The sequence below is a fragment of the Plutella xylostella genome, chromosome 3 (assembly GCF_932276165.1).
Source record: "Plutella xylostella chromosome 3, ilPluXylo3.1, whole genome shotgun sequence".
NCBI lineage: Eukaryota > Metazoa > Arthropoda > Insecta > Lepidoptera > Plutellidae > Plutella > Plutella xylostella.
Window position 1 is genome coordinate 1,501,209 of NC_063983.1, and position 27,855 is coordinate 1,529,063.

General features: G+C 37.8%; 2 protein-coding genes across 2 annotated transcripts; both read right to left on the reverse strand.

Annotated features, from left to right (window-relative positions):
* Positions 1–5,781: 5,781 nt before the first annotated feature.
* Positions 5,782–7,197, reverse strand: LOC105383802 (serine protease inhibitor dipetalogastin-like). The gene is made up of 2 exons (XM_011553916.3): positions 7,038–7,197; positions 5,782–6,796 (listed from the first exon to the last, which is right to left on the reverse strand). Exons 1-2 carry the CDS (start codon positions 7,051–7,053, stop codon positions 6,033–6,035), a joined length of 780 nt encoding a protein of 259 aa, XP_011552218.3. The 5' UTR covers positions 7,054–7,197; the 3' UTR covers positions 5,782–6,032.
* A 161-nt stretch (positions 7,198–7,358) lies between these two features.
* Positions 7,359–9,426, reverse strand: LOC105383822 (serine protease inhibitor dipetalogastin). The gene is made up of 2 exons (XM_038116991.2): positions 9,296–9,426; positions 7,359–9,038 (listed from the first exon to the last, which is right to left on the reverse strand). The coding sequence occupies exons 1-2, from the start codon at positions 9,309–9,311 to the stop codon at positions 7,618–7,620; spliced, it is 1,437 nt and encodes a 478-aa protein (XP_037972919.2). The 5' UTR covers positions 9,312–9,426; the 3' UTR covers positions 7,359–7,617.
* Between the last annotated feature and the right edge of the window lie 18,429 nt (positions 9,427–27,855).

Genomic DNA, 27,855 nt, shown 5'->3' on the forward strand with positions numbered 1-27,855 from the left:
ACAAGTCTTTGCTCAATGAAGTCATGAAAATCATTTTTAGTCAAGTATCTTCGTACTTATTTGTCAACTTTCATCTAATTTAATACCACCATGGCATGTTATTGGGTAGGTAGTTCGGGAGTCGTCCACGGCAAAATAATTTTAAGGCGAAGCGAAGCTCGCGGGCAACAGCTAGTATATTATATATTATGATGCTAGGTATATAAATTATATATGTAAATATATTGTAGGTAGTATGTATTGGTATATTAAATATTTATGGTATATTCTTTATTCCTAGTACACTTTACCCTTCTTTACATCTAAATATCCTTCCACCCAAAGGTTGTCTGGAAGAAATCGCTTTAAGCGATAAGACCGCCATTTGTACATATGTGTTAGATTAAGTTTTGTATTGTTGTCCATATTTTTGTGTGCAAATAAAGAATATCTTATCTTATCTTATCTTATTATTTCCATCTGAGATCTCATACCGAATCTTTAGATGATATTAATCATATTATAATATATTCAATTTACTATATTATGTAGGTAGTTAGGTACCTTATAAAATAACGTAATGTATCCTATAAGTCGGTAGGTAGGTACACATGTTAGGTAGATAACTAGAACAACACGGACTCGGGTGACACATATACTCAATGCGAAAATCAGTTCAGCCGTTTCGGAGCAACACTACCACAGACAGACACAAACACACAGCTACGTGTAACTTATAACACCCATCTTTTTACGTCGGAGGTTAAAAAGGAGCAGACAGCATAACTACTAGTTAAGTTAGTGAAGCCTAGTTATAAACTAGTTATAAACTAGGCTTCATCTTAACTACATATCTTCCCTCAGGTCAAGTGGCGTCACTCTGCCGGCCCCACGAGCGGTTCCTCTCGTGCGGCCGGCCGTTTTGGTGTTTTTAATTCCTACAATATGCATATTTTTGTAATGTGCTAATCATTTGATACCCATCACGGCATAGTTGAAAAAATATTATTTTTTCGATCATCACTTTATGTCCTCTAGAGGGCGCTATACATATACATTTTAATGTAACATCACATAGCCTATAACCATCGCGCAATTAATACGCTTCTAACGATACCTCATACATCAAAATCTATCAAGCCGTTTAGGCTACAGGAGGGAACAAAGAAACAGACAAACATACATACAAACATACAATCGAAAAACATTACCCTCCCCTCCTCCTTCGGCAGTCGGGTAAAAACGATCAAAACGGCAATTTCTGGCGGAAACAAGTACCTACCTATAACTAGGTCCTAAAAATCTAAAAATTGGCGGTACTAGTTGGCCTTATATTTTAACAGGAAGTTGTCCGATCATGCCATAGACTTAAGTAATTATATTAAGTACTGTTCATACTAGACTAATGAGCTGACAGCCCCACCCCTCAGGAAGCTGAAGCGGCGACCTCGATGGCTGCACTGAGCACACCACCACCCGGCCACTGACAAGACGTGGACATAGCGGGAGAAGGTTCCAGGAAGATCGAGAATGTTCCAGATGAAGATGAATTAACACTTTTTTTACCTTGTCGATACGACTATTGGTCATTTATTAGCCGGGTCACCAGATTTTTTATAGTAGGTATCTTGGTAAAAGCGCTCCTGTCGGTAACGGTTGAAACTAATGTAAAAAATATTAGGTCTTTACATATGAAATTGGCGTGTGTGTAGGAAATGTGGATAATGTAGTTAAAAATAAATTACAAATAGGTAGGTATAGTTACTTATAACTATTAATTTATTTAGTAAATAAAAGCAATAACAACCTCACGGTAGGCCCGTGGCCTGTACCTACACTGTACTTAACTATAATTAAATCTGTACTTACCGTTAGTATCACTAATATTAGGTCCTTAGGTCCTTACATATAAAATTGGCGTTTTCTATAGGAGGAACATAAAGTCGTTTTTTTTTAAATGAAATATATTAAATTAATCAAAGTATGTACCATTGCTATGTATGCACTTTTGCCATCTCATAGGTAGTTCATTGATCCCCTTACAAAAAAAAAACCATTCGGGCGGGAATCAATAAAATCTTTGTAGGCGGTTTGGACTGCCCCATCGGAGTTGAATTTTTTTCCTTGCAAGTAGTTATCCAAATTGCGAAAAAAATGGTAATCTGTTGGAGCAAGGTCCGGAGAGTACGGTGGATGTCTAAGACATTCTAATTGAAGCTCCTCTAATTTGGTAGCCGTCTGTTGTGCAGTGTGTGGTCTAGCGTTGTCCTGAAGCAGCAGTGGCCTAGAGCGATTGACCAGCCTCGGTTGTTTAGCAGCTAGCTTTTCCATCATGGTTTGCAGTTGCTGACAATAGATATCTGCCGTAATCGTCTGGCCAGATTTAAGAAAGCTGTAGTGAACGACACCGGCACTAGTCCACCAAACACTTACAAGCAACTTTTTTTTAGTCAATTTTCGCTTAGGGCAGGATTTGGCTGGTTCGCCAGGGTTCAGCCATTGCGATGAGCGCTTCCGATTATCGTAGAGGATCCACTTTTCATCGCAGCTAATGATTCGATTTAAAATTCCTTCATTATTGTGCCGGTTGAGTAACGTAACGCAGCAGTCGACGCGCGTTTGTCGGTTTGCTTCACTCAATTCATGAGGTACCCACCTTTCAAGCTTTTTCACCTTCCCAATTTGCTTCAAGTGGATTAGAATAGTTTTATCACTAACACCGGAGCCTGCAGCTAACTCGGACGTGGTTTGCGATGGATCCGCTTCCACAATAGCCTTCAATTCTTCATTATCAACTTTGGTCTCCGGCCGTCCACGAGGCTTGTTCTGCAGGTCGAAATTTCCAGAACGAAAACGTTGGAACCAAAAACGCACTGTGTTTTCTTTTGCGACACCGTCACCATACACATCATTAATCCTTTGAGCCGTTTCTGCAGCACTGGTGCCACGGTGGAACTCATACTCGTAAATAACGCGATATTTCAAGTTTTCCATTTTGTAAACAGAGTGACACAAAGAAAAAAACAAAAGAAGAAAAAACAAATGAATTAGGGGGTTTGAAACACAAATGCAGACACACTTTGACAAGTAAAAAAAAATTATGACTACCCACATTATTTTTTTATTTTTTAGATTACTTGATATCTCAAGCACAAGTGCCTATATTATTGCTTTTAGCAATTTCATAAAACTTTACGTTTTGCGGGAAAATTGTTTTTAGGTGAATGATTTGGTACAAGTTCTGTCTGTCTACAAATGCTTCTTAGATGAAAGTTTATGTCGTGGAAATATCCAGAAAGGAATCGTTCTGTCGACGATTCATTCTTCGGTGAAATGTTCTTTTCGTCCAATCATCCAGAAGCGAATAGTTCTGTCGGTGAATCGTTCTTTGATGAAAGATTCCGAGGTCCAATTATTCGGAGGCGTATAGTTCTGTCGGTGAATCGTTCTTTGATGAAAGATTCCGTCGTCCAAAAATTCGGAGGCGAATAATTCAGTCGGTGTATCGTTCTTTGGTGAAAAATTCTGTCGAAGAAAAGTCATGCGGAGAAATGACCGTCGGAAATACGTTTCAGATTCAATATTTGAGATCAAAGTGGCCAGTACGACAAAACGCCAATTTCATATGTAAAGACCTAATATTTTTTACATTAGTTTCAACCGTTACCGACAGGAGCGCTTTTACCAAGATACCTACTATAAAAAATCTGGTGACCCGGCTAATAAATGACCAATAGTCGTATCGACAAGGTAAAAAAAGTGTTAATTCATCTTCATCTGGAACATTCTCGATCTTCCTGGAACCTTCTCCCGCTATGTCCACGTCTTGTCAGTGGCCGGGTGGTGGTGTGCTCAGTGCAGCCATCGAGGTCGCCGCTTCAGCTTCCTGAGGGGTGGGGCTGTCAGCTCATTAGTCTAGTATGAACAGTACTTAATATAATTACTTAAGTCTATGGCATGATCGGACAACTTCCTGTTAAAATATAAGGCCAACTAGTACCGCCAATTTTTAGATTTTTAGGACCTAGTTATAGGTAGGTACTTGTTTCCGCCAGAAATTGCCGTTTTGATCGTTTTTACCCGACTGCCGAAGGAGGAGGGGAGGGTAATGTTTTTCGATTGTATGTTTGTATGTATGTTTGTCTGTTTCTTTGTTCCCTCCTGTAGCCTAAACGGCTTGATAGATTTTGATGTATGAGGTATCGTTAGAAGCGTATTAATTGCGCGATGGTTATAGGCTATGTGATGTTACATTAAAATGTATATGTATAGCGCCCTCTAGAGGACATAAAGTGATGATCGAAAAAATAATATTTTTTCAACTATGCCGTGATGGGTATCAAATGATTAGCACATTACAAAAATATGCATATTGTAGGAATTAAAAACACCAAAATTATTCAATTAAAAAATGTTCATAAACTAAAACCGGACTACTGACATAAAATTTCATAAAATAAAAACAACTAAAAAGTTACAAATAAAAAAATGTTATAATAAACAAACAAAAAACCCGACTGCACGCTAAAAAGATGAAAACCAACTTGACCGCAGCACAAGGTACCTACCTATCTAAGTATCTAAGTAACATTCAGCTAAATGGTGAACACTCTTCTGGTCCCCGTAAATCACTAATCACCAGAAAATGCTTCCATACTTTTAAATTTCTCACCCATGATGGATTCTATCCCTGATTTTCGTGTGTACTCCGATCCTGCCCCTGCTGTTAGTGAAACCTACCTGCCTACTAACACACATCACACTCCTACTGAGTTCTACTTGGACACAAAGCGCTTCCCGATTTACCCCTCTGCCACCAACGCTGCCATTTAACCACCGTTTTCACTTCCACTATGTCAGTGTCAATTCACTGCCCAAATATCTCTATAATAGGTCCTACTACTTCAGAATCGACATAATTTTACTGTCGACACCTAGCTATCAAGGAGACCCATCGTTTGGTGCATCCCCTAAAATGGGAGGTTGCAAATTACTTCACTTCTTATTTATTGTTATTCGTCCTTAGCATTACTGCGGTATAATACTTACGCTGTATTTAAAGTACGAATGTAAATATAAAGAATATAGTACTCTCAAATATTTATTATTGGTTAACTCTGAGACGTTAGTAAACAGAGTGTTTGACCAACATTTATGTTTTAAGTCTTTTCAATAGTTATGTATTTATTTATTTCTTTTTTACACGTTTTGCTGAATGCGTATAGAGGAAGTTTTGTTTCTACGTATTTTTTACATACTTACCTAAATATTGTTTCTGCGAGTGCTTTTTAAGAGTTTTCTACACTTGACGAAAAAAAAATAGTGTTGTTTAATCTGGTTCATCACATTTTATCTAACTTTTATTTACGACCTAAACTACTTACCTAAAAGTGCCTTATAGCCTATGTATAAATAGCTTAAGAGAGTAGGTAAGGTATACATATACTTTGTAAACAAACACTTGAAGCAAATATGGGCACTCATGTGATATTGTCGGACCTATGTGCTAATAATTCTGTTTACTTACCTAGTAAATGTGATAAGTTATTCGAAGTGTTGGCTAAAATAAATATACATAATTATATTGTTTGATTTGAATAGTAAATGTTTTTTATTCAACGTTTCCTTATCAGGCTATCGGGTATGGTTTGGTAGAAATTGTTAGCTAATGATTCTAAAGGTAATTGATTTTTTGGCACTGTAGAAATGCGAATCTTGTTTGGTTGATATTAGATTTTATACCTAAAGTATAAGGGTTCTATTATTTGCATTGTAGGTGCGAAACCCAAAAAAGAAATCAGGTTGTTAAAACTTATAATTTTTATTCGTGAAAAACATTTCAATTTTTATACTTTAAAATACTTAGGTAAGTACCTACTTACTATATCTTGACAGTCATTAACAGATAAAGTACCTATTTATGTTTTAATTTAATTTCATTACGGTTATGTCGTCACTATTTTAAGCTCATGAGAAAAATAAGTTATTAAGTTCATTGCCACAAAATAGGAAAAATAAACATAATTATTGGTAAATTCCTGAATACAACAAACTTAAGGCTTTTTGCAACAGGGGGGAGGGGGGCCACAACGCGAGGGGTGAACCACTGTCATGCCGGTGTTCCAAGTTAAAGCGCAATCAAACAGACATTTGTTATTGTACATCACCCCATTACTACCACACACCGGCTCCAAGTCCCTTCCACAATCACACTTATTGCTGGGAGCCACATGGTCTGAGCCACAAGCCCCCACATGCTTCAATGCAACGCCAGAAGAAGTCGAAGCTGCACAGTTTAGTAGACATTCGTTGTTGTAAGTCTCCCCGTTGGTCCCACAGACGGGCTTGTAAGCCCTAGTGCAGGTGCAAGGGTCAGCCGAATTTTCGGCCACTTGAACCCCATTCGCGCCGGCCACTATCACTTGCGAGCCGGCTGGGAGACAGGGGCCGTCGTGGATTTTAGCCACAGGCGATCTCGCCATCGCGTCTGTAGCGGCGACACAGTTCAACAAACATTCATTGTTATAAGTTTCGCCATTGGATCCGCAAACTGGTTTGTAGCTTCTAGTACAAGTGCAAGGGTCGGAGTTTTCGGCCACTTGAACCCCATTCGAGTTAGCCACTTGTACTTGTGAGCTTGGGCTGCCGCAGGGGCCGTCGTGGATTTTAGCCGCACGGGCATAAGTGAGGCAGGTGAGGAAGCATCCGTTGTGATATGTCTTCTGGTCGGAGCCACACACCGGGGCGTGGTCGGCGGGGCAGTGGTCACAGACGGTGGGCGCGGACTGCGCGGCGGCCGCCAGGAGGACGGTCAACGCTGAGGGTGAATTTTTGGATTAGCGATTTGATATAAATTACGAGGGTTGGTCTGTTAGTGTTAAATTAACTACGCATGTCCAAGTTACTGCTTCTGCTTACTCGTCTTTTTATATAATATAATATGTTACTTCATCCTTAACCGTCTAGTAGGTATTTAATCCAAAAGTATTGTTTATGTTCAAGGTAAAATAGGTATTGATACTAAGGTAGGTTCAAACTAAACAAGCTTACTTACTTACCTAATTGACGAATCATTTCCGCTGTGTAAATTTCTCAAGTAAGTTAAACTGACGCCTTTTTACAAGTAACACTACCGACTGTTGCGATTTTTTTAACTTGAGTGATGACTAAGCCAACTTATTAACACTTTTATACAAGACGGTGATCTGTGTTTGTTAACTGGTTGGTTACAGTGTAGTGGTGCGCTGACATCGGCCGAAGTAATATTCACATTATATCAATCAATCAATCATCATCATAAATGCTGGCCGCTGGCAATTGATGGTGATACATATTGTAGAAATTTGGTTTGTTATGTGTAATACGACTGAAAAGACATCTTCGGCATGCATATATTTTATTGTAAAATATAAAACATTTTAAAAGTAGTTACGTTAGTACCTATTATTGCTTAGGTAATAGTCAATTCAATACAGGATAACTACTAGTAGATTATACACCTAACTACATAGGTATTTATGTTTTAATTTACATGTCGTCACTATTTTGATCTCATGAGAAAAGTGCTTACTGCCACAAAATTGAATAAAATAGAATTAAGTACGTAATTAAATTATTATTCCTCAAATACCTACAATCTTACGGTTTGCAACATGGCGGAGGGGGGCCGCAACGTGAGGGGTGAACTATCGTCATGCCGGTGTTCCAAGTTAAAGCGCAATCAAACAGACATTTGTTATTGTACAACACTCCATTACTACCACACACCGGCTCCAAATCCCTTCCACAGTCACACTTATTGCTGGGAGCCACATGATCTGAACCACAAGCCCCCACATGCTTCAACGCAACGCCTGAAGAAGTCGAAGCTACACAGTTTAGTAGACATTCGTTGTTGTAAGTCTCCCCGTTGGTCCCACAGACGGGCTTGTAAGCCCTAGTGCAGGTGCAAGGGTCAGCCGAATTTTCGGCCACTTGGACCCCATTCGCGTCGGCCACTATCACATGCGAGCCGGCTGGGGGACAAGGGCCGTCGTGGATTTTAGCCACAGGTGAACTAGCCGTCATGTCTGTAGCGGCGACACAGTTCAACAAACATTCATTGTTATAAGTTTCGCCATTGGATCCGCAAACTGGTTTGTAGCTTCTAGTGCACGTGCAAGGGTCGGAGTTTTCGGCCACTTGGACCCCATTCGCGTCGGCCACTATTACTTGCTCTCCGGCTGGGAGGCAGGGGCCATCGTGGACTTTAGCCACAGGCGATCTCGCCATAGCTTCTGTAGCGGCGACACAGTTCAACAAACATTCATTGTTATAAGTCTCGCCATTGGATCCGCAAACTGGTTTGAAGTTTCTAGTGCACGTGCATGGGTCGGAGTTTTCGGCTACTTGAACGCCATTCGCGTCGACCACTTGGACCCCATTCGAGTTAGCCACTTGTACTTGTGAGCTTGGGCTGCCGCAGGGACCGTCGTAGATTTTAGCCACAGGTGAACTCGTTTGGGCGTCTGTAGCGGCGACACAGTTCAACAAACATTCATTGTTATAAGTCTCTCCATTGGACCCGCAAACTGGTTTGTAGCTTCTAGTGCACGTGCAAGGGTCGGAGTTTTCGGCTACTTGAACCCCATTCGCGTCGGCTACTTGGACCCCATTCGCGTCGGCCACTTGGACCCCATTTGCGTCGGCCACTTGAACTCCATTTGGTTCGGCCACTTGCACTTGCGGGTGTTGGCTGCCGCACCATCCGTCGTAAGCCTTCTCCACGCGCACTCTGCTTTTTTGGCATCTCAGCTTGCACTCATTGCCATAAGTATTTCCATCTGTGCCGCAAATTGGTTGGTATTTTTCTGGGCATAAACATGGATCCGGGTTTGTTGATCCTGCGCAGTAACCTTGATGTAGGACGACGACGCTTGGATTATTTTGGCAGTATTTGAGGACGCATCCGTTGTAGTATGTGACCTGGTCGGAGCCACAGACCGGGGCCTTCTCGGCGGGACAGATCTCGCAGAGGGTGGGCGCGGACCTCGCGGCGGCCGCCAGCAGGGCGGTCAACGCTGCGGGTGAACGGATGTATTAGCAATTATGAAAGATGTGTCCAATAAGCTACGGATGTCCAAATTACTGTTTGAGCACTAGGTATCTGTCACTTTCATAGGTAATTACCTGCTTAACATGATAATAAGTAACCTCATTTTTAACCTTACTCAAGAAGGTAGGCAGTTAAGTATTAAAAAAATCTATTGTTTATGTTCATATCAAGGTAAACAAAAAATAGTTAGGTACTTAGGTAGGTAAAATAAAACAAACTTACCTAATTGGCGAATCATATCCGCCGTGTAATCTTCTCAAGAACGTAGATACCTAAGTTAAACCGACGTCTTTTTGCAAGTAACACTACCGACTGTGTGACTGTCTTAAGTTTAGTGATGACTAAGACAACTTATTAACACTTTTATACAAGACGGTGTTCTGTGTTTGTTATCTGTGTTAGGTCAACAGGTTAGTTATAGTGATGCGCTGACATCGGCCTAAGTAATATTGTTTCCACATTACATTAGATACCTGGGTCATCATCATCGTTCAATCATTATCATAGGTATAATGATAAGTGACACATACTGTATAAAATTGGTTTATTACAGAGATCGGGGCGGAAACAAATTGGTAATAGAATACTTAGCTGTTAAAAACTAATGTTATCGGTTCGATATTTTAGAAGTCATAGAATTAAACAAAAACTTCAAACTGATTCATTGTGCATTGCTCAGAGAAAAATTGAAAGACTAACTAAAAGTTACCAAGTCTCATATTTTTTTAGAAAATTCTACGTACGTGTAGGCGTGTAGGTCAATATGTAATAATTATACAGGTACAAATTAATAATTAATATATATTTAATAGATCGGTATTTACTTAAATAGAGAGCATAAATAAATTTAACACTGGTTAAAATAATTATTGTGTTTCTTTTACGGTTTTCTATAAGTATACTTACCTACTTATTTGCCAGACCACAACCAAACTACATGACATTAGTAAGAATTCGTGGTAAATAGTATTTGCAATGATGTAGTTTTCTTCGTTTCGTTTCGGCTTTTGACCGGTTAAAACTTTGACAGCCGAAATCATCTTCGGCCTTTTCCACATCACTAGGAGTAAATCAACGCGGGTTTCCCGCGCTTTGCATTGGAGGAAAACGAGTTTTGCGTCGCGTCTCTTATTTATCTGTTTCATGTTTTGTTTATCCCCCAAACCCAGGTATGGTTCCGAGAAATAATTCGCAATAAACTTTACTATCGTTTTTATTGTTCACATTGACAACAGTGACCGTTAAACGCGATTTCGCGGAATTTTTAATGTGGATAATGTAGTTAAAAATAAATTACAAATAGGTAGGTATAGTTACTTATAACTATTAATTTATTTAGTAAATAAAAGCAATAACAACCTCACGGTAGGCCCGTGGCCTGTACCTACACTGTACTTAACTATAATTAAATCTGTACTTACCGTTAGTATCACTAATATTAGGTCCTTAGGTCCTTACATATAAAATTGGCGTTTTCTATAGGAGGAACATAAAGTCGTTTTTTTTTAAATGAAATATATTAAATTAATCAAAGTATGTACCATTGCTATGTATGCACTTTTGCCATCTCATAGGTAGTTCATTGATCCCCTTACAAAAAAAAACCATTCGGGCGGGAATCAATAAAATCTTTGTAGGCGGTTTGGACTGCCCCATCGGAGTTGAATTTTTTTCCTTGCAAGTAGTTATCCAAATTGCGAAAAAAATGGTAATCTGTTGGAGCAAGGTCCGGAGAGTACGGTGGATGTCTAAGACATTCTAATTGAAGCTCCTCTAATTTGGTAGCCGTCTGTTGTGCAGTGTGTGGTCTAGCGTTGTCCTGAAGCAGCAGTGGCCTAGAGCGATTGACCAGCCTCGGTTGTTTAGCAGCTAGCTTTTCCATCATGGTTTGCAGTTGCTGACAATAGATATCTGCCGTAATCGTCTGGCCAGATTTAAGAAAGCTGTAGTGAACGACACCGGCACTAGTCCACCAAACACTTACAAGCAACTTTTTTTTAGTCAATTTTCGCTTAGGGCAGGATTTGGCTGGTTCGCCAGGGTTCAGCCATTGCGATGAGCGCTTCCGATTATCGTAGAGGATCCACTTTTCATCGCAGCTAATGATTCGATTTAAAATTCCTTCATTATTGTGCCGGTTGAGTAACGTAACGCAGCAGTCGACGCGCGTTTGTCGGTTTGCTTCACTCAATTCATGAGGTACCCACCTTTCAAGCTTTTTCACCTTCCCAATTTGCTTCAAGTGGATTAGAATAGTTTTATCACTAACACCGGAGCCTGCAGCTAACTCGGACGTGGTTTGCGATGGATCCGCTTCCACAATAGCCTTCAATTCTTCATTATCAACTTTGGTCTCCGGCCGTCCACGAGGCTTGTTCTGCAGGTCGAAATTTCCAGAACGAAAACGTTGGAACCAAAAACGCACTGTGTTTTCTTTTGCGACACCGTCACCATACACATCATTAATCCTTTGAGCCGTTTCTGCAGCACTGGTGCCACGGTGGAACTCATACTCGTAAATAACGCGATATTTCAAGTTTTCCATTTTGTAAACAGAGTGACACAAAGAAAAAAACAAAAGAAGAAAAAACAAATGAATTAGGGGGTTTGAAACACAAATGCAGACACACTTTGACAAGTAAAAAAAAATTATGACTACCCACATTATTTTTTTATTTTTTAGATTACTTGATATCTCAAGCACAAGTGCCTATATTATTGCTTTTAGCAATTTCATAAAACTTTACGTTTTGCGGGAAAATTGTTTTTAGGTGAATGATTTGGTACAAGTTCTGTCTGTCTACAAATGCTTCTTAGATGAAAGTTTATGTCGTGGAAATATCCAGAAAGGAATCGTTCTGTCGACGATTCATTCTTCGGTGAAATGTTCTTTTCGTCCAATCATCCAGAAGCGAATAGTTCTGTCGGTGAATCGTTCTTTGATGAAAGATTCCGAGGTCCAATTATTCGGAGGCGTATAGTTCTGTCGGTGAATCGTTCTTTGATGAAAGATTCCGTCGTCCAAAAATTCGGAGGCGAATAATTCAGTCGGTGTATCGTTCTTTGGTGAAAAATTCTGTCGAAGAAAAGTCATGCGGAGAAATGACCGTCGGAAATACGTTTCAGATTCAATTAGTAAATCATGTATAGATCACGTATTTATCCGGGACCGCACAGATGACCTCTACTCCGCGGCAATTGGAACAGTACTGGCCGATCACCGCATGATAGCTGTTACCTGTACAGGGACACCGCATATACAGGCTGCTCCAAAAACAATTTCGCTTATAGACGATGGTATATTTTTCTCACACATTAATAATGTTGACTGGTCACAGACGAACACCATGAAATGTCCAAATGAAGTCTATAAATTTATCGCTACAAATCTTAGTTCTGCTTACGAAAAATCAACCTATACCCGTAAAATTACAAACAGTAAACGAAACCGTGAAAAGTGGATCACAAATAAAATAAGAGACGACTGTAAAAAACGAGATCAAGCACTAATAAACTTTAAAAAAGACCCTAATAATAAAATATTACTACTACAATATAAACAAATAAGGAACCGGACTAACAAACTTATTGAAAATACTAGAAATAAATATCACAAAACACAAATACATGAGCATAGAAATAATCCAAGAAAATTATGGCAAATACTTAACAGTTTAACAGGACAAATATTCAAATCAGTTGACGAAGCCATAATAAAAGCATTCGTTACAGATCAAAGTGATGAAAAATACATAGCAAATAGCTTTGCACGAACATTTGAAAAAAATGTCCTAGATATTGTACCAAAATGCAACCAACAACTAATGCATGAATCTGAATATATAATATCGACAGACAAATCAATGCTATACCAAAAAGCTACAAATAGAAATATACACAAAATTATAAAAAACCTCAATCCCCGTAAGTCACCAGGACAGGACGGCATACGTCCTATCGACATAAAAATTATCGGAGACAAGATAGTCACAGCCATTACCAACCTCATAAACACGAGTATAAAAACCACAATATACCCAGATGAATTAAAGTTAGGAATCGTTAGACCGATACACAAAAAAGGTAAACATGACTGCTTCTCGAATTACCGACAGATAACAATACTACCAATCTTAGACAAAATTTTCGAAAAATATATAGCTGGTCTCATCCACAGATACTATGAAGACAACAACATACTGACAGACAAACAATTTGGATTTAGAGCTAAAAAAAGCACAACACTTTTATTATCAAAATTTACCGATGAAATTAATACTTACCTGGATGAGAAGCAACATGTTGTGCTCGTGTTTATCGATTACAGCAAGGCATTCGACACGCTTAAACACGATTACCTCATTAAAAAATTAGATAGTACAGGCATCCGGGGACCATTGCTACAATGGTGCCAAAACTACCTCACCAACCGCAAATATCGAGTCAAAATAAACGATTGCTACAGTGATGATGTTAAGGTCTCAATAGGCACGGCCCAAGGATCCGTCCTTGGTCCCCTTCACTACCTGGTTTATGTAAATGACGTCACTAACATTATTAAACATTGCTCCCTATATCAGTTTGCAGATGACACTTGTTTAATAGCAGCGGACAAAAGTGTGACAGAGGCAATGAAAAAGCTACAAAAAGATTTCACAGCGTTGGTAAAATGGTCACATGATGCAGGACTAATTCTAAACGCTCAAAAAACCCAAATGATGCACATAAGATCCAGCCACAACCCTACAGACCATCATGTAAGATTGATAGCACATAACCATGATTGCTTACACACGAACAACTGCAATAACTGCGAAACAATTGAACAAGTCAAAACAGCAACTTACCTTGGTCTCATCATAGATGATAGATTTAATTGGGAGCCACATGTCAATAAGGTATGTGATAAACTTAGAGGAGTCCTTGCCAAAATATCCATAATGAAATACAAGGTACCGTACAGTGTTTTATTAGATATGTATAAAGCACTTGTGGAATCCATAATATTCTATGGAATCACAAGCTATGGACGAACCTATAAATCCTATCTCGACAAAATATGCAATTTACAAATAAGAATACTAAAAAAGATTGTACCACCAAAAATTAAACAAAAATGTAAAGGTGAATATCAGAGACTATTCCACTACTGTGGGATATTACCGGTCCACAGACGGGTGGAATACGCGCTGATCGTTGAGCAATACGACCAACACAACATGCTAAATCCTATCGAACACAAAATACATACTAGAAGCATCACCAACAAAAAAATGACAACTGCACGCTTTAAAAATATATACGGACGTAGAACGAATAAATACATAGTTCCTACACTATTTAATGAATTGCCAACCACACTTAAAAATGAAATAAATAATAAAAACCTGAAAAATAAACTAAAAGAATACTTTGTAAAAAACCTACCTACCTAAATAAACAACCATATTATACTTACGTATAGTACCTACCTATTTTTATTTAACAAAATGCTTTAAAACATACCTATTAATTAAATTTATAATCATAAAACTAATATTATCTGTCTTTCTATTAAAGAGCAACCTGTATATAGCTGCCATCCATAAAAACTCTTATCTACGATCTATTACTGAACCAGTTCAAGCGGGCTACCGACCGAAACGCGTAAGCGACGCTGTTTGCATGGCGGTTACGACGTTTTTGCCGTGAGCCCGGTGTAGCTGACTTTAACTAACGCTAATAAAATTTTACTCACAATAAAATAGGTACTTGCTTTTGTATTAAGTCAGGAGTGTACGATGTGTTAAGATAATACCTATAAGTATAATACTTCACCGATTAATGTACTGTAATGTTTAACCGAGAATGTATCGTAATATTGTACCTACTATATGTGTAAATTCATTTTAATGTGCCAAGACAAACCATTCCGGTTTAATGGCGCTGTCAAACAAAAATGTATTGTATATATGCCTGTTTTTATAAATAAAAAAATAAAAAAAAAATATCTATCTATCTATCTAATGTATTATATATATGTACCAATATATCTATATTACCATGTATAGAAATACCAACGCAGTGTCATTTGAGCTAGCCAAAAGCGCTGCAATAGCTGAGTGGACACCCTTTTTGCGACGACAGAAAATTTATTATATTATGTATTTAGTTTTAATTATATCTAGTTAGTTAGCTTTCTTAGTTTATAATGACGATGGTGTCTATAGCCTGAAATAAATGACTATTTATTATTATTTATTTATTTATTATTATAATCATGCTGTCTGAGTCAAATAAAGTTTTTATTTCTTTCTTTCTTTCTATATTATCTATGGTATAACTATAAAAGTACTTAGACAAAAAGTCACAACCTGGTCACAACTAAATAGGAACCAACATTTTTTTTTCTAAAACCAAAACGCTCAAGCCGTAGACAAATGCAAAATCTTATTAATGACATCATAGTACTTCCCTCGCAGCCCGGCGTCGGTGCTGTTGCTCGGGGGGCACTGCTCCGCCCTCACACAGACTCCACTGTCATCCCTCAACAGACCCTCGCTGCAGACGCAGCCGGAGCTGCAGACATTACAGACAGGAGGCAGTACATACCTAATGTATTATATACTTACCAATATATCTATAATTATCTATGGTATAACCATCGAAGTAGAAAAAAGGCGGAAAGAAGCTCGGTAACTTAAAACTGAGGCACCTAAGTAATTCGATTTCATTATTATGACGAGCCCGTCACACACATTCACACTCAAAGTAAGTCATTTATCGCTCCTACGCACCCAGACACTCTCATGTCGCCGCCATTGTTGTGCCTCAGTGTTTAGTTAGCGTTTTCTCTACTTCGATGGGTATAACTATGAAAGTACTTAAATAAAAGAGCACAACTCAATACATACTTAATATATTTCTCTAAATCCACAACCCTCAAGCCGTAGACAAATGCAGAATCTTACTAATCACATCGTAGTACTTCCCGAGCAGCCCGGCGTCGGTGCTGTTGCTCGGGGGGCACTGCTCTGCCCTCACACAGACGCCGCTGTCATCTCTGAGGAGATCCTCATACAGACGCAGCCGGAGCTGCAGACATTACAGGAGGCAGTACATACCTAGTGTATTATACACCAATACATCTATATTATCTATGGTATAACTACGAAATTACTTAGATAAGAGGTCGCAACTGGCCCTGAAGTACGGGGCGCTATTAAGACGAGACAAAAGTTCTCCGTCGCGCTCGCTCTTGAGGCTGCGCGATGTGAGTGAGCGCGATGCAAAACTTATGTCACGTCTTAAATGCGCCCCGTGCTACTAGCCCTGGTAGAATAGATAAAAAGATAGATAGAATACACTTTATTTGTACACCAAAAAAGAATAATAAAATTAACAGGTTGGAACTAAATTAAGGTACAAAAGGCGGTTAGTATTTATTTTCCAAATTCCCATTTTTCAAGCCGTAGACAAATGCAAGATCTTATTAATGACATCATAGTACTTCCCGAGCAGCCCGGCGTCGGTGCTGTTGCTCGGGGGGCACTGCTCTGCCCTCACACAGACTCCACTGTCATCCCTCAACAGACCCTCGTTGCAGACGCAGCCGGAGGTGCAGACCTGGAGGCAGAGGGGCTCAGGGTCGCTGCAGGTGGGCTGGCAGTAGTACATACCTAATGTATAATCCTACTTCATACCTAATATTATAAAGGCGAAAGTGTATGTTTGTTACTTCTTAACGTCAAAACCGCTGAACCGATTTAAACGAAATTTGGTATGGAGTTAGCTAACACCCTGGATTAATAAATAGGCTTTTTATCGCGGAATTCCCACGGGAAAACTTTTTAAGCCGAAGCGAAGCTCGCGGGAACACCTAATATACCCATATATTTATATTGTCTACGGTATAACTATCCTCTTCCCCCCGGACCTCGACTTTGAGTTGACGTGTTTGACTTGCTGCCAAATTTTTGGTTAAATTAAATACGACATTTTAAATAAATTAACGTAAATAATACTCAGTAATTAACAAGGAGCGCATAAAACCAGAGGAGGTCGGCGAACGAGTGGACAGTCCGCGCAAGCTCCGCATGACGCATCGCATCGCATAGCATCACGTCATCGTGAGGGACAGAGATAGTCTACGTGCCAGCTTCTCCGCTCACCGCGTCATCAATAGTCATCACGCTACTACTACGTGTATAGCCCCGCCCACAAATCCGGTTAGTTAATGCCACTTACTTGCCTCTCTCCGATCCTGGTAACTTGCTGCGACGTCGCGCCGCCTGCCGCGCCGCATTTTTAACTAGGTACTTACCTATCTGCCACATATAATGCCGATTAACCACTCTCCAAAAGCAGCTAAAAGTTCCCTTACGCATTATGATTCCGATCCCAGCATCTCTACTGTTTCGGATTCTGACCTGGCTACAAATGTTTCTGTACGTAATGCAAAACGTAAATTTGGCGAACTTCAAAAAGAGGATCTTGTCGAAATTAAAGAACTTGCTAAATCTCAAGATTGCAAGATTACCCTATTGATAGCAAGTATAGATTCAATAAAGCAGCAAAACTCAGACATTAAATCGTCACTGGAATTTATGTCGGCTAAGTATGATGAAGCCATGAATAAAATTGCGGAAATGGAACATAAATGCCGTCAAAATCATCAGTACATCTTAAGTCTCGAGGAGAAATTGGAGAACGTGGAACGTAACCGCCGCTCTGCTAGTCTAGAGATAAAAAACATTCCCAAATTGCCTACGGAAAACAAAGAGAGTTTGTTATCTATCGCCACCCTTACCGGAAAGGCAATTGATGTTCCAATAAAAGAAGGTGACATCCGTGATATTTTTCGTGTGAACACAAAGTCTGATTCGAAACCTATCGTGGTAGAACTAAATAGCGTAATCTTGAGAGATAAAATCCTGAAAGGTGCGAAACAATTCAATAAGTTAAATGATAATAAATTGAATACTGAGAACTTATCGCTTGCTGGCCCTAAAAAACCTGTTTATGTGGTCGAAAATCTCACGGCTCAGACGAAAAAAATATACACCAAAACCATTGAGTTTGCGAAGGAAAATGGGTATAAATTCAAATGGACGTCCCACGGGAAAGTCTACCTAAGGAAAGATGAAGGAATGCCGGCCTTCAGAATCGATACTGAAGCTGATCTCTTAAAGCTCTCTAAAAAATGACTAGCCAGTCTGATCGGCGAGAATTATGTTTATGCATGTTTTTTTCATACAGTATTTATCTACACTTCATTGCATGTTGAGCTATTGAGCTTTAGGGATAAATTGCATATTTTCTGTAAATTCAATTATACTGGTCATTCCATTGTACTAGGTCATTCAACCACATGCCTTAAAAAAATCAATTTACTATTGTGCACACAAGCTTTTTTCAACCGATTCAAAAGGAATAGCATGAGTTCTGAAAGCATGTTAATATATATACATAACATTCGATAGTTTCAGTACCTCCATAAATAACATTGATAATATTAAGATCTCCCAGGCAAATATATGTCCCCCTGAACACTGTAAATTATTTTTCCCTGATCCAAACTTATGTAGATTGAACATTATAACTCAGAATATTAGAAGCATTAAGTGTAATATGGCCAGCTTTCAGACCCTCATAGCAAGAATTAGTCTGGACTTTGACATTATTATCCTTACTGAATGTTGGCTGTCTGTTTGCCCCAAAGAACTTATACCTAAACTAGATGGATTTAAATATTTTTGCAATGAGAAATTTTCGAACCAGAATGATGGAGTGGTGGTTTATTTCAAAAAAGAACTGAATCTACAATTTTATGAACCGGACTTTGATGAAGGTAACTGCTTAGTCCTTAGATCCAAAGATAATGACACAGCCATAATTTCTATTTACCGATCGCCGTCCTATAGAAATAATTATAAATTTATTAAGTCCTTAAATTCAGTTTTAAACGATACAAAATCCTGTCAGAATGTTATAGTTATAGGAGACATAAATATTGACATTAAGGACTCAAGCTCTGATTCACTATCTCCGGAGTACATAGAGATTGCACACTACCATGGATTATTTCCAGCACATTGTTTACCTACACGCCTCTGCAACTGTCTTGATCACGTACTGGTTAAAACTAAACTACCATCTCTTACACTAGTTATACCAGCATCTGTTACTGATCACAGTGCGGTTCTTTTCTCTCTCCAGCATCGCCTGAGTAAAAGTGTCGACGACGAGAGAGTGATAACCAAAATCGATCACGAAGGGCTATCTAAAACTATGAGTGCTCTCAATTTGGATAATATATACCAAACTTCTGATCCTAACTGTGCTGCATCTCTGCTTGTGGAGACATTGCAAGAAGCTATATCTACAAATAGTAAGAAGTGTAGAGTACCCAGACGTCAGAAGCCCTTAAAGCCATGGATAACTCCAGGCTTGCTCCGCTGCATGAGGCATAGGGACAAACTACACACTAGGCATAACGCATCGCCTGAAAATGAAGAGCTTAAAACAATATACGCTAGATACCGTAATTTTTGTAATGGTTTGTTACGGAAACTAAAAAGAGCCTATCAAAAAAACGAGTTGGAGTGTGCTGGTTCTTCCAGTAAAAAACTATGGGCCGCTATTAAAAATATTGCTAACATGAGTAACTCATGTAAGGATAAAACTTGTGACCTGTTAAAAGCTAATTTGACTCCATCCGAAGCCGTTGAAAGGTCCAATGCCTTCTTCGCTAATGTTGGGAAAACTTTAGCAGATAAAATTACTCCCCCCTCGACTCCCTTTGATTTTTCACCATACCTTACCTCGACTCCGGAACTAGGTTCCTTTGTTCTGCTGGACACTGATGAGAATGAAGTTGAAAGGCTTATACTTAACCTACGAAGTGACTGTGCCGTGGGATGGGATAGGATCTCGGCTACATTTCTAAAATCATACAAGGATAAACTGGTAGAGCCAATAACTTACATCTTTAATCTTTGCCTAGCCTCAGGTGTGTTTCCGGCTGTCTTTAAAAAGTCGTTGATTTGTCCTGTCCACAAAAGTGGTGATGGAGACTGTGTCAACAACTATCGCCCTATCTCTATTCTTACTGCCCTCTCAAAAATTCTGGAAAGAATAATAAATAATAGACTGGTTAAATACCTGGAGGATAATAGACCTGTTTTGCATTACAACAAAACAGATATTATGTGTATGAAGAAACACACAGCGTTGAGTGAAGAAGCAATTATTTGATTTCTTAGTATAAATAGGAAAAAATGGGTTTTTACATACCAATCTGCTGTATTTTCCTCTCTTTCACTTTAGCCAGTGGACAGTGCAGTCTAGAATCTGGATTCTACTCTGTGACGCGCTGTCAAATTTCTGACATAGTAGTCTTCAAAACTCACCTGCAAGCCGTTGCTGCAACGCTGTGTGTTTCTTCATACACATAATATCTGTTTTGTTGTAATGCAAAACAGGTCTATTATGTGTTCTTTCGAAACACACAGCGTTGAGTGAAGACTTGTTTGTTATCTGCTGGTGAAAGAGATTAGAAAATCTAAACGCTATGTGATCTCCTTTTAGGTAAAATATACCTAAAATATAATAAAGATTCCTGTTAGACAACATCATAGTTGTAAAGGAATCATACTTAAAATGCACCATCATCATAAAGGTACTTGCACCTAAAAGAAAAAAAAAAAAAAAAAAAAATTAATTAAAAACAAAATTTATAAGTACATAGGTACTCTAGTTAATGATCAATAGGTGTGTATCCACTACATACCTAGTGTGATACACAACATGTCACATACTTACCTACACTTATGATCTGTAAGTATGTTGCTAATGGGATCATAAATCATACCATTATTAATTTAAGTAAGTATAACATAAATAAGCCAATTTCTTATCAAATTAAAGTTAGAACTAGTAAAGGACCAATCCAGGTGTGAGGAATACCTAATAGCATAGAAAAAGACAATAGAAAATATTAAATTTTACATCATTGTCTTTATAAAAGTACCTATCAATTTGTATTACATAGGCCCTCTAGGTAATACATAACCATAGGTAATTTGTACCTATTAGGTAGTCATACATATTATTAGGTAGTATTCCTTTTTAGTTGAAGTAAAATTGAACTTTATAAAGCACAGAAATATGGATTGTATTAGACTTATGTCACTGCACCACCCTTGCTAGGTAGTTGAATAGCCTACTGCAATAGGATTACATGACAGCTGTCTAATGTGTACACTATCATAATTTTCGTTTTGAGATAACTATACATGGGTGATGACTAGTCTCTAGGTACACGGAAAAATTTATAGATGTACCAATTTCAATCAAACATGACAAATTTTACCAAGATTTTACAGGACCAACAGTCTTTAAAAAGTCAAGCCTGCATGTAGGTAGCAACCTACTTAAGTAAAAGGCCAGTTAGAATAGAAACAGCTTTTGTACAGCTATTAGGCTTACACCCTTCTCTCAGGTTGAAATATAAAGTTTCAGAACCGCACATCATCTCTATCTATACTTGATAAACAATTTACTACTGCAATATAATCCACCATAAATGCAAGTAAACACTTTATAGGGACTATTCAATAGCCCAACCAATATGGATAATTGGATAGGTATTTTCACAGCCATCAGTCATAGGCTCCACATGATGTAGGTATATGGTATACATATAAAAATCAATATAATATAGGCACCTTACCAGATAGATCCTTAGAAAGGCTCATAAAGGCCAAATGTTAACACAACTTGGTGAACAAAAGTCCAGGACAATAATAGGCACTTAGACTTGTAGCTATCTCATGTTTGTACTCTCCAGAGACTACAAACTTGTGCAATGTGGGTAATAGAAAGTTACCTGGGCAAAATCATTTGACAACCACCTGCCATGTGGGTACACTAGATGAGGAGTACTCAAATCCGGGCTCAAACAATATCAGCCAACATAGTGGTAAAATATGTGCTGTGGCATACACCTTGTATAGGTGATATTAATGCCAATGTCTACTGAATAAACATTCATTCTGAAGTCAACTTTACTGTTGTAATCACTGAGCTCTTCCTTATGGCAAGCCTGTGTTAGCTATTAAGACCAAATTAAATTCAGAAAAAATATGTATTGTATGCAATATTAAGTATAGGCACAATACAAGAGCTCACCTTTAAGATAGAAGATATGAGATCTCAGGTTATGTCTTTCAAGAAAAGATCCCTGAAAAAGTAAGCAAGTTACAACACAATATATTAGATTGAAAATGTGTAACTCTAGCTGCCAAGGCGCAGATGCTTCAACATCAACCCATCACGTCCCTACTGCTGGGGAACGGGTCTCCTTTCAATGAAGGAAGGGCTTGGGCCTAGAAAGCTGCTTCATCAGCTTTCATTATGTTTGGCCACTGCATATCAATAATCAAATGTCCCAATAGCACATGGCCTCCGCGGCAACAATCTTGTCATTATGGGTTTAGCCAGAAACCGTTAAGTGGTGTTATTTGTAAAAATAAATAGGGATGTGATGGTGGTCCCATGCTATCCCCACTGGAAAGGGAGGATTTCCCAACCTGTTTGGGCTGTGCTTTGTTCTGGCGGGCAGCTGCTTTGGTAAAAAGGGGAAAAAATTGGCAATTCACCTTTTTATGAGTGGATTATGCCTATTATCAGTTTTAAACTGTAAGACTTATGGATGCAATAAATGATTGAGTATTAAGTATTGAAACTCCCATAAATTCTTGCTTAAAAACCCCAAATAGCTACAAAGTCAAGGGTATGACATGAACAACTTTGAAAAAGTTATAATCATGAAAAAATATTACAGATAGAAAGTAAATAGTTAATTATCTTTATGTCATAATAAAATAAGTACAGTTAAGTTCACCAGAGCCCATGGCTTTTCGACTGGTTAAAAGCTATACAAATGGTTGTTAAACATCATAATATTTGCATATATAATTGCAAAAACTTGGTGGCAATGCATTTTAGTTTACCAGAGCCCATGGCTTTTCGACTGGTTAAATGCTATATAAAACGGTTGTGAACCATCATAAACTTCGCATATATAGGTATCCCATGAACAATGTGTGTGAATAATTGCCGATACCATATAAGATTTTACCTCTCCGCGAGGAAGGTTCCAGCAATTATGCAAATATAATATAATACATTTTAATTCACCAGTGCCATAAACAGCATTTCGACTGGTCAATGTATTACAATGAACTTATGTTCCAGCAATTATGCAAATATAATATAATACATTTTAATTCACCAGTGCCATAAACAGCATTTCGACTGGTTAATGTATTACAATGAACTTATAAGTTCAAACCTTCATAAACTTTGCATAAAATCCCCAGTAATTAGGTACTTGAAGATGGGTCCGACACCACCAATGTGTGTGTCATCAATAATATTGCAGTTAGTAACTGCTACATTTAACTTTCCGAAAGTTTAATGAAATTATGCAAAGTTAAAATACATTATGAGATGATCCATGAGTTCATCATAGCCAGTGCCTATCAGCATTTAGACTGGCAATGTATTTTGTTGCTCTGTCCATTACACCCGCATGTAAAATGACATAATATGTATACCTAGGTAATAGGTAAATAGGAATAAAAAGGCCACGAGCCAGTTTAAATCCTGTGGGTGAGCAAAAAACAACATATTTATATGTATACATACATGTTGTAAGAAGTTATTATGGTTAATAGGGGCCCCGAGCCAGTTTTAAATGCTATGTGAGCATAAAACAACATGTATACATATAAGTTGTAAGAAGGTATTATGGTAAAAACCTATAAGACAACAAAAGTTGTAAATATAGGGATAAATATTAGCCAAGAGATTTTATAAATTATAATCTCATCAACCCATCCGCTAGGTCAAACTTTGCTACTGGCTTAAGCCATTGGTTGCAAGTCAATATTGTCAACCACAGCACTGCATGTCATATTTAATTTATTTTAAGATGACAGTCTCAATAGTGAAACTGCTAATATAAGTGTAAAGTTCTCTGTATAATATACACACGACTGCAAATCCCCGAAGGGGTAGTCAGAGGTGACCCACATAAGGGCATAAATAGTGACTTATTTTCATTGTGTCACCCTTCATAAACACTTGGTAAATAAATAATGTAATCAACAAATTACAAATATTTTGCGACAACACATCTATGCATGCAGCAATCAAAAGGTTGGTAAGTATATTATGTAGATAGGTAGGTACATGTTAACTAATTAATACCAGATGTGAAAATATTTTCAAACTTGTGAAACCACGCATCAATACCATGTTTAGAATTGAAACATTTAAATTCAAAGTAAGCAGTGTATAGGTTATAAACCCAACAACCAAAGGTCTAACAAGCATCTGTAGCCCATCTGAGAGGCTTCCTAATGCTAGATAACATGGCATTAAATGAATAGGAACAAACTTAAATGTTCTCATATAAGTAAGCATTCTCTTATGAGAATTTTTAGCTTTACCAAATGGAGTTAAACTATGTAAATACAGTATGTAACAACGTAAATACTATTTGAATAAAGAAACACCATTGAACAGAGCTGGTTTCTGGTTTAAAGATATAGGCACAAAGATAAAATATCATTTGTAAATTGCAATGTTTTTGTACCGAATTCATGCGTGAAATAGTTTTCTGACTTACTCAGTTCAGACTTCGAAGGTAGGTATGAATCCAATTGCTGGAGAGCATATTTCACACTATCACAGAGATTTATCATAATATCTTCATGTAATCTTGTGATCTTCTCGGTTTTCTGAAAAAAATATTAATACCGGCCCGCGGGCTGAGCGTCGGTAGCGGCGCGAAATTATTTTTTGTACATTGGCGAAAAGTACGATGTCTCATACAGAGTTTTTTATACATTAAGTGAATTAACACTTTTATTGATTGTTTTATTCCACAAACACGAATATTATCATGGATTATTAGTAAAAAATCCATTTTCAAAAATGTATAAACGCGTTTGATTCAAGAAATCAAAAAGCTATGACAGAAATTTGACAGCGCGTCACAGAGTAGAATCCAGATTCTAGACTGCACTGTCCACTGGCTAAAGTGAAAGAGAGGAAAATACAGCAGATTGGTATGTAAAAACCCATTTTTTCCTATTTATACTAAGAAATCAAATAATTGCTTCTTCACTCAACGCTGTGTGTTTCGAAAGAACACATAATAAGCTAATATCAGAAAATCAGTTTGGATTCCGTACGAGAGTGTCAACTGAAGATGCCGTCCATGACTTAACTGACCACATATCTAGCCATCTAGATAAAGGAAAAAAATGCCTCTCTATCTTCCTTGATTTGGCCAAGGCGTTTGACACAGTCTCTATCCCGCTCTTACTGAACAAGTTGGAGTCACTCGGTGTAAGGGGTACCCAGCTCTTTTTATTACGCGACTACCTCTCTCATCGATCTCAATGTGTGAAAATAGGCAATTTCATCAGTAGCGCCCTCCCCGTATCCTACGGTATACCCCAGGGGAGTATTTTAGGTCCTACCCTATTTTTGGTGTACATAAATGACCTCAGCCGACTTAAATTGTACAAAGGCAGAGTCTCATCTTTTGCGGATGATACAGTTTTAAGTTTTAACTCTGACACCTGGGAGGAGGTTTTTCATCTGGCCCAAACCGGTTTTAATATAGTCTGTAACTGGTTAAATGAAAATGTGCTGACACTAAATGCGGACAAGACTAAGTACATCACCTTCTCCATCTCTGGTCTTACCCAACCAGATCGTGGAGAACTGATAGCGCACTCTTGCAAAAACAATAATAACGATATTGTATGCCACTGTAAATCTCTATTGAGAACGGACAATATCAAGTACCTGGGCGTAATTATTGATAAACACCTCAACTTTAAAGACCATGTACAGTTTTTGACTTCCAAAGTGCGCAAACTTATTTACATTTTCAAAAACTTGCGTCACGTTGCTAAGTTTACTGTCATTAAAACCGTATACTACGCACTATGTCAGTCTTTAATTTTATATTGTATAACAACATGGGGTGGTACATATAAGACTACTCTTTTAAACCTTGAGAGAGCTGTTAGAGCTATACTGAAGGTTAGTACATTTCGTCCATTTACTTTCCCAACGATTGAACTCTACAAATCCTGCAAAGTATTGAGCGTTCGACAACTATTTATCTCTCAAACTATTCTTAGGAAACACTCACTCATATGCTATAATAAAGCTTTGACCCAACACAGGAGAAGACCTTTTTTATTTCCTTACCCTGAATCACGTAAAACCAGTTTTGCCAATAGATTTTTCCCTTTTATGGGTACATTCCTTTATAACAAAATTAATCTCGTGCTGAAAATACACGACCTTACGAGAAGAGAATGTAAAAAAACTTTGTTTGCATGGTTGAATGACTTAAATTATGACAGTACTGAGAATATTCTGGTTATAGTCAAATAAAACTTTTTACCAACGTAAACCTCTTATAATATTATATAATACTTATACCTATACTATAATTTGCACCTACTATGCTTTGATGATTACTTGCTGTCCTTTTCCTTGTCAACTTAATTACAAAAACATATTATCATTTATAAATTTGTAATTGGTAGCTTCTGTTTATGCACCTGTTGGAAGAAACCTGGTGCCTGAGATACAGGTTAACACCTAGTTCAGGTATCAGGGGTGAGTAGTTATTATTATAAATTTTAAGTCCTGTTAACATACAAATGATAACTTGTATAAGTAAGATAATTACTTTAATTACCTAGATATTAAAACTTAGTTTTAAGTGACTGTAACTAGGCTTAAAATCTGTGTTTTTTAATTCATTAAATAAATTATTATTATTATTATTAAAAAAAAAAAAAAAAAAAAAACTATGAACGATAGATAAAAGGTCACAACCTGGTCATAACTCAATACATATTTAATAGATAGATAGAATACACTTTATTTGTACACCATGAAAGTATAATAAAATTTACAGGTTGGAACTAACTAATTTAGGGTAGGTAGGTACAAAAGGCGGTTAATTTTTTTTTCTAAAACCACACCCCTCAAGCCGTAGACAAATGCAGAATCTTATTAATGACATCATAGTACTTCCCTCGCAGCCCGGCGTCGGTGCTGTTGCTCGGGGGGCACTGCTCCGCCCTCACACAGACTCCACTGTAATAAATAATAATAATAATAAAGTTTATTTCAATAAAAAATAGCAACAACGTTACAGACTTAATCTAGACAAAATAGGTTGAACAAATGCGTTGTGAGTTGAACCATCATAACCCTAAGCTAGGAATGATCCTGTATTATAGGGTTATGATGTTTCTCCGATATAATGAAACAGTAGTAGGTACTTATACAAAATAAATTTAAGTAACGCCGTAACTTGATTTAGGATTAAAATAAGAGTGTGTGCCTACGTTGTAAGTGTATGACTCTGAGTGTGTATGTGTGTGTGTGTGTGTGTGTGTGTGTGTGTGTGTGTGTGTGTGTATGTGTGATGTGAGTATGGAGTAATGTTATAGAGTAGAGCGATGCAGTTGATACATAATTTATGAAAAATGAAAAAATGTTTATTTAACCAAAAATTTTACACAGGTTATCTTAATAAATATTATGAATATAAAACAGTTATAAATTATTTGGACCAGATTAAAAAAACTATGGTAGCTAGGGTTCTCACACTAGGCTAAGCCTGTGCCGTGAGTAACCAGTAGGCAGACTGTAACATTTGAGAACAGGTGGCTTGTTGTCAACATTTTGAGTAA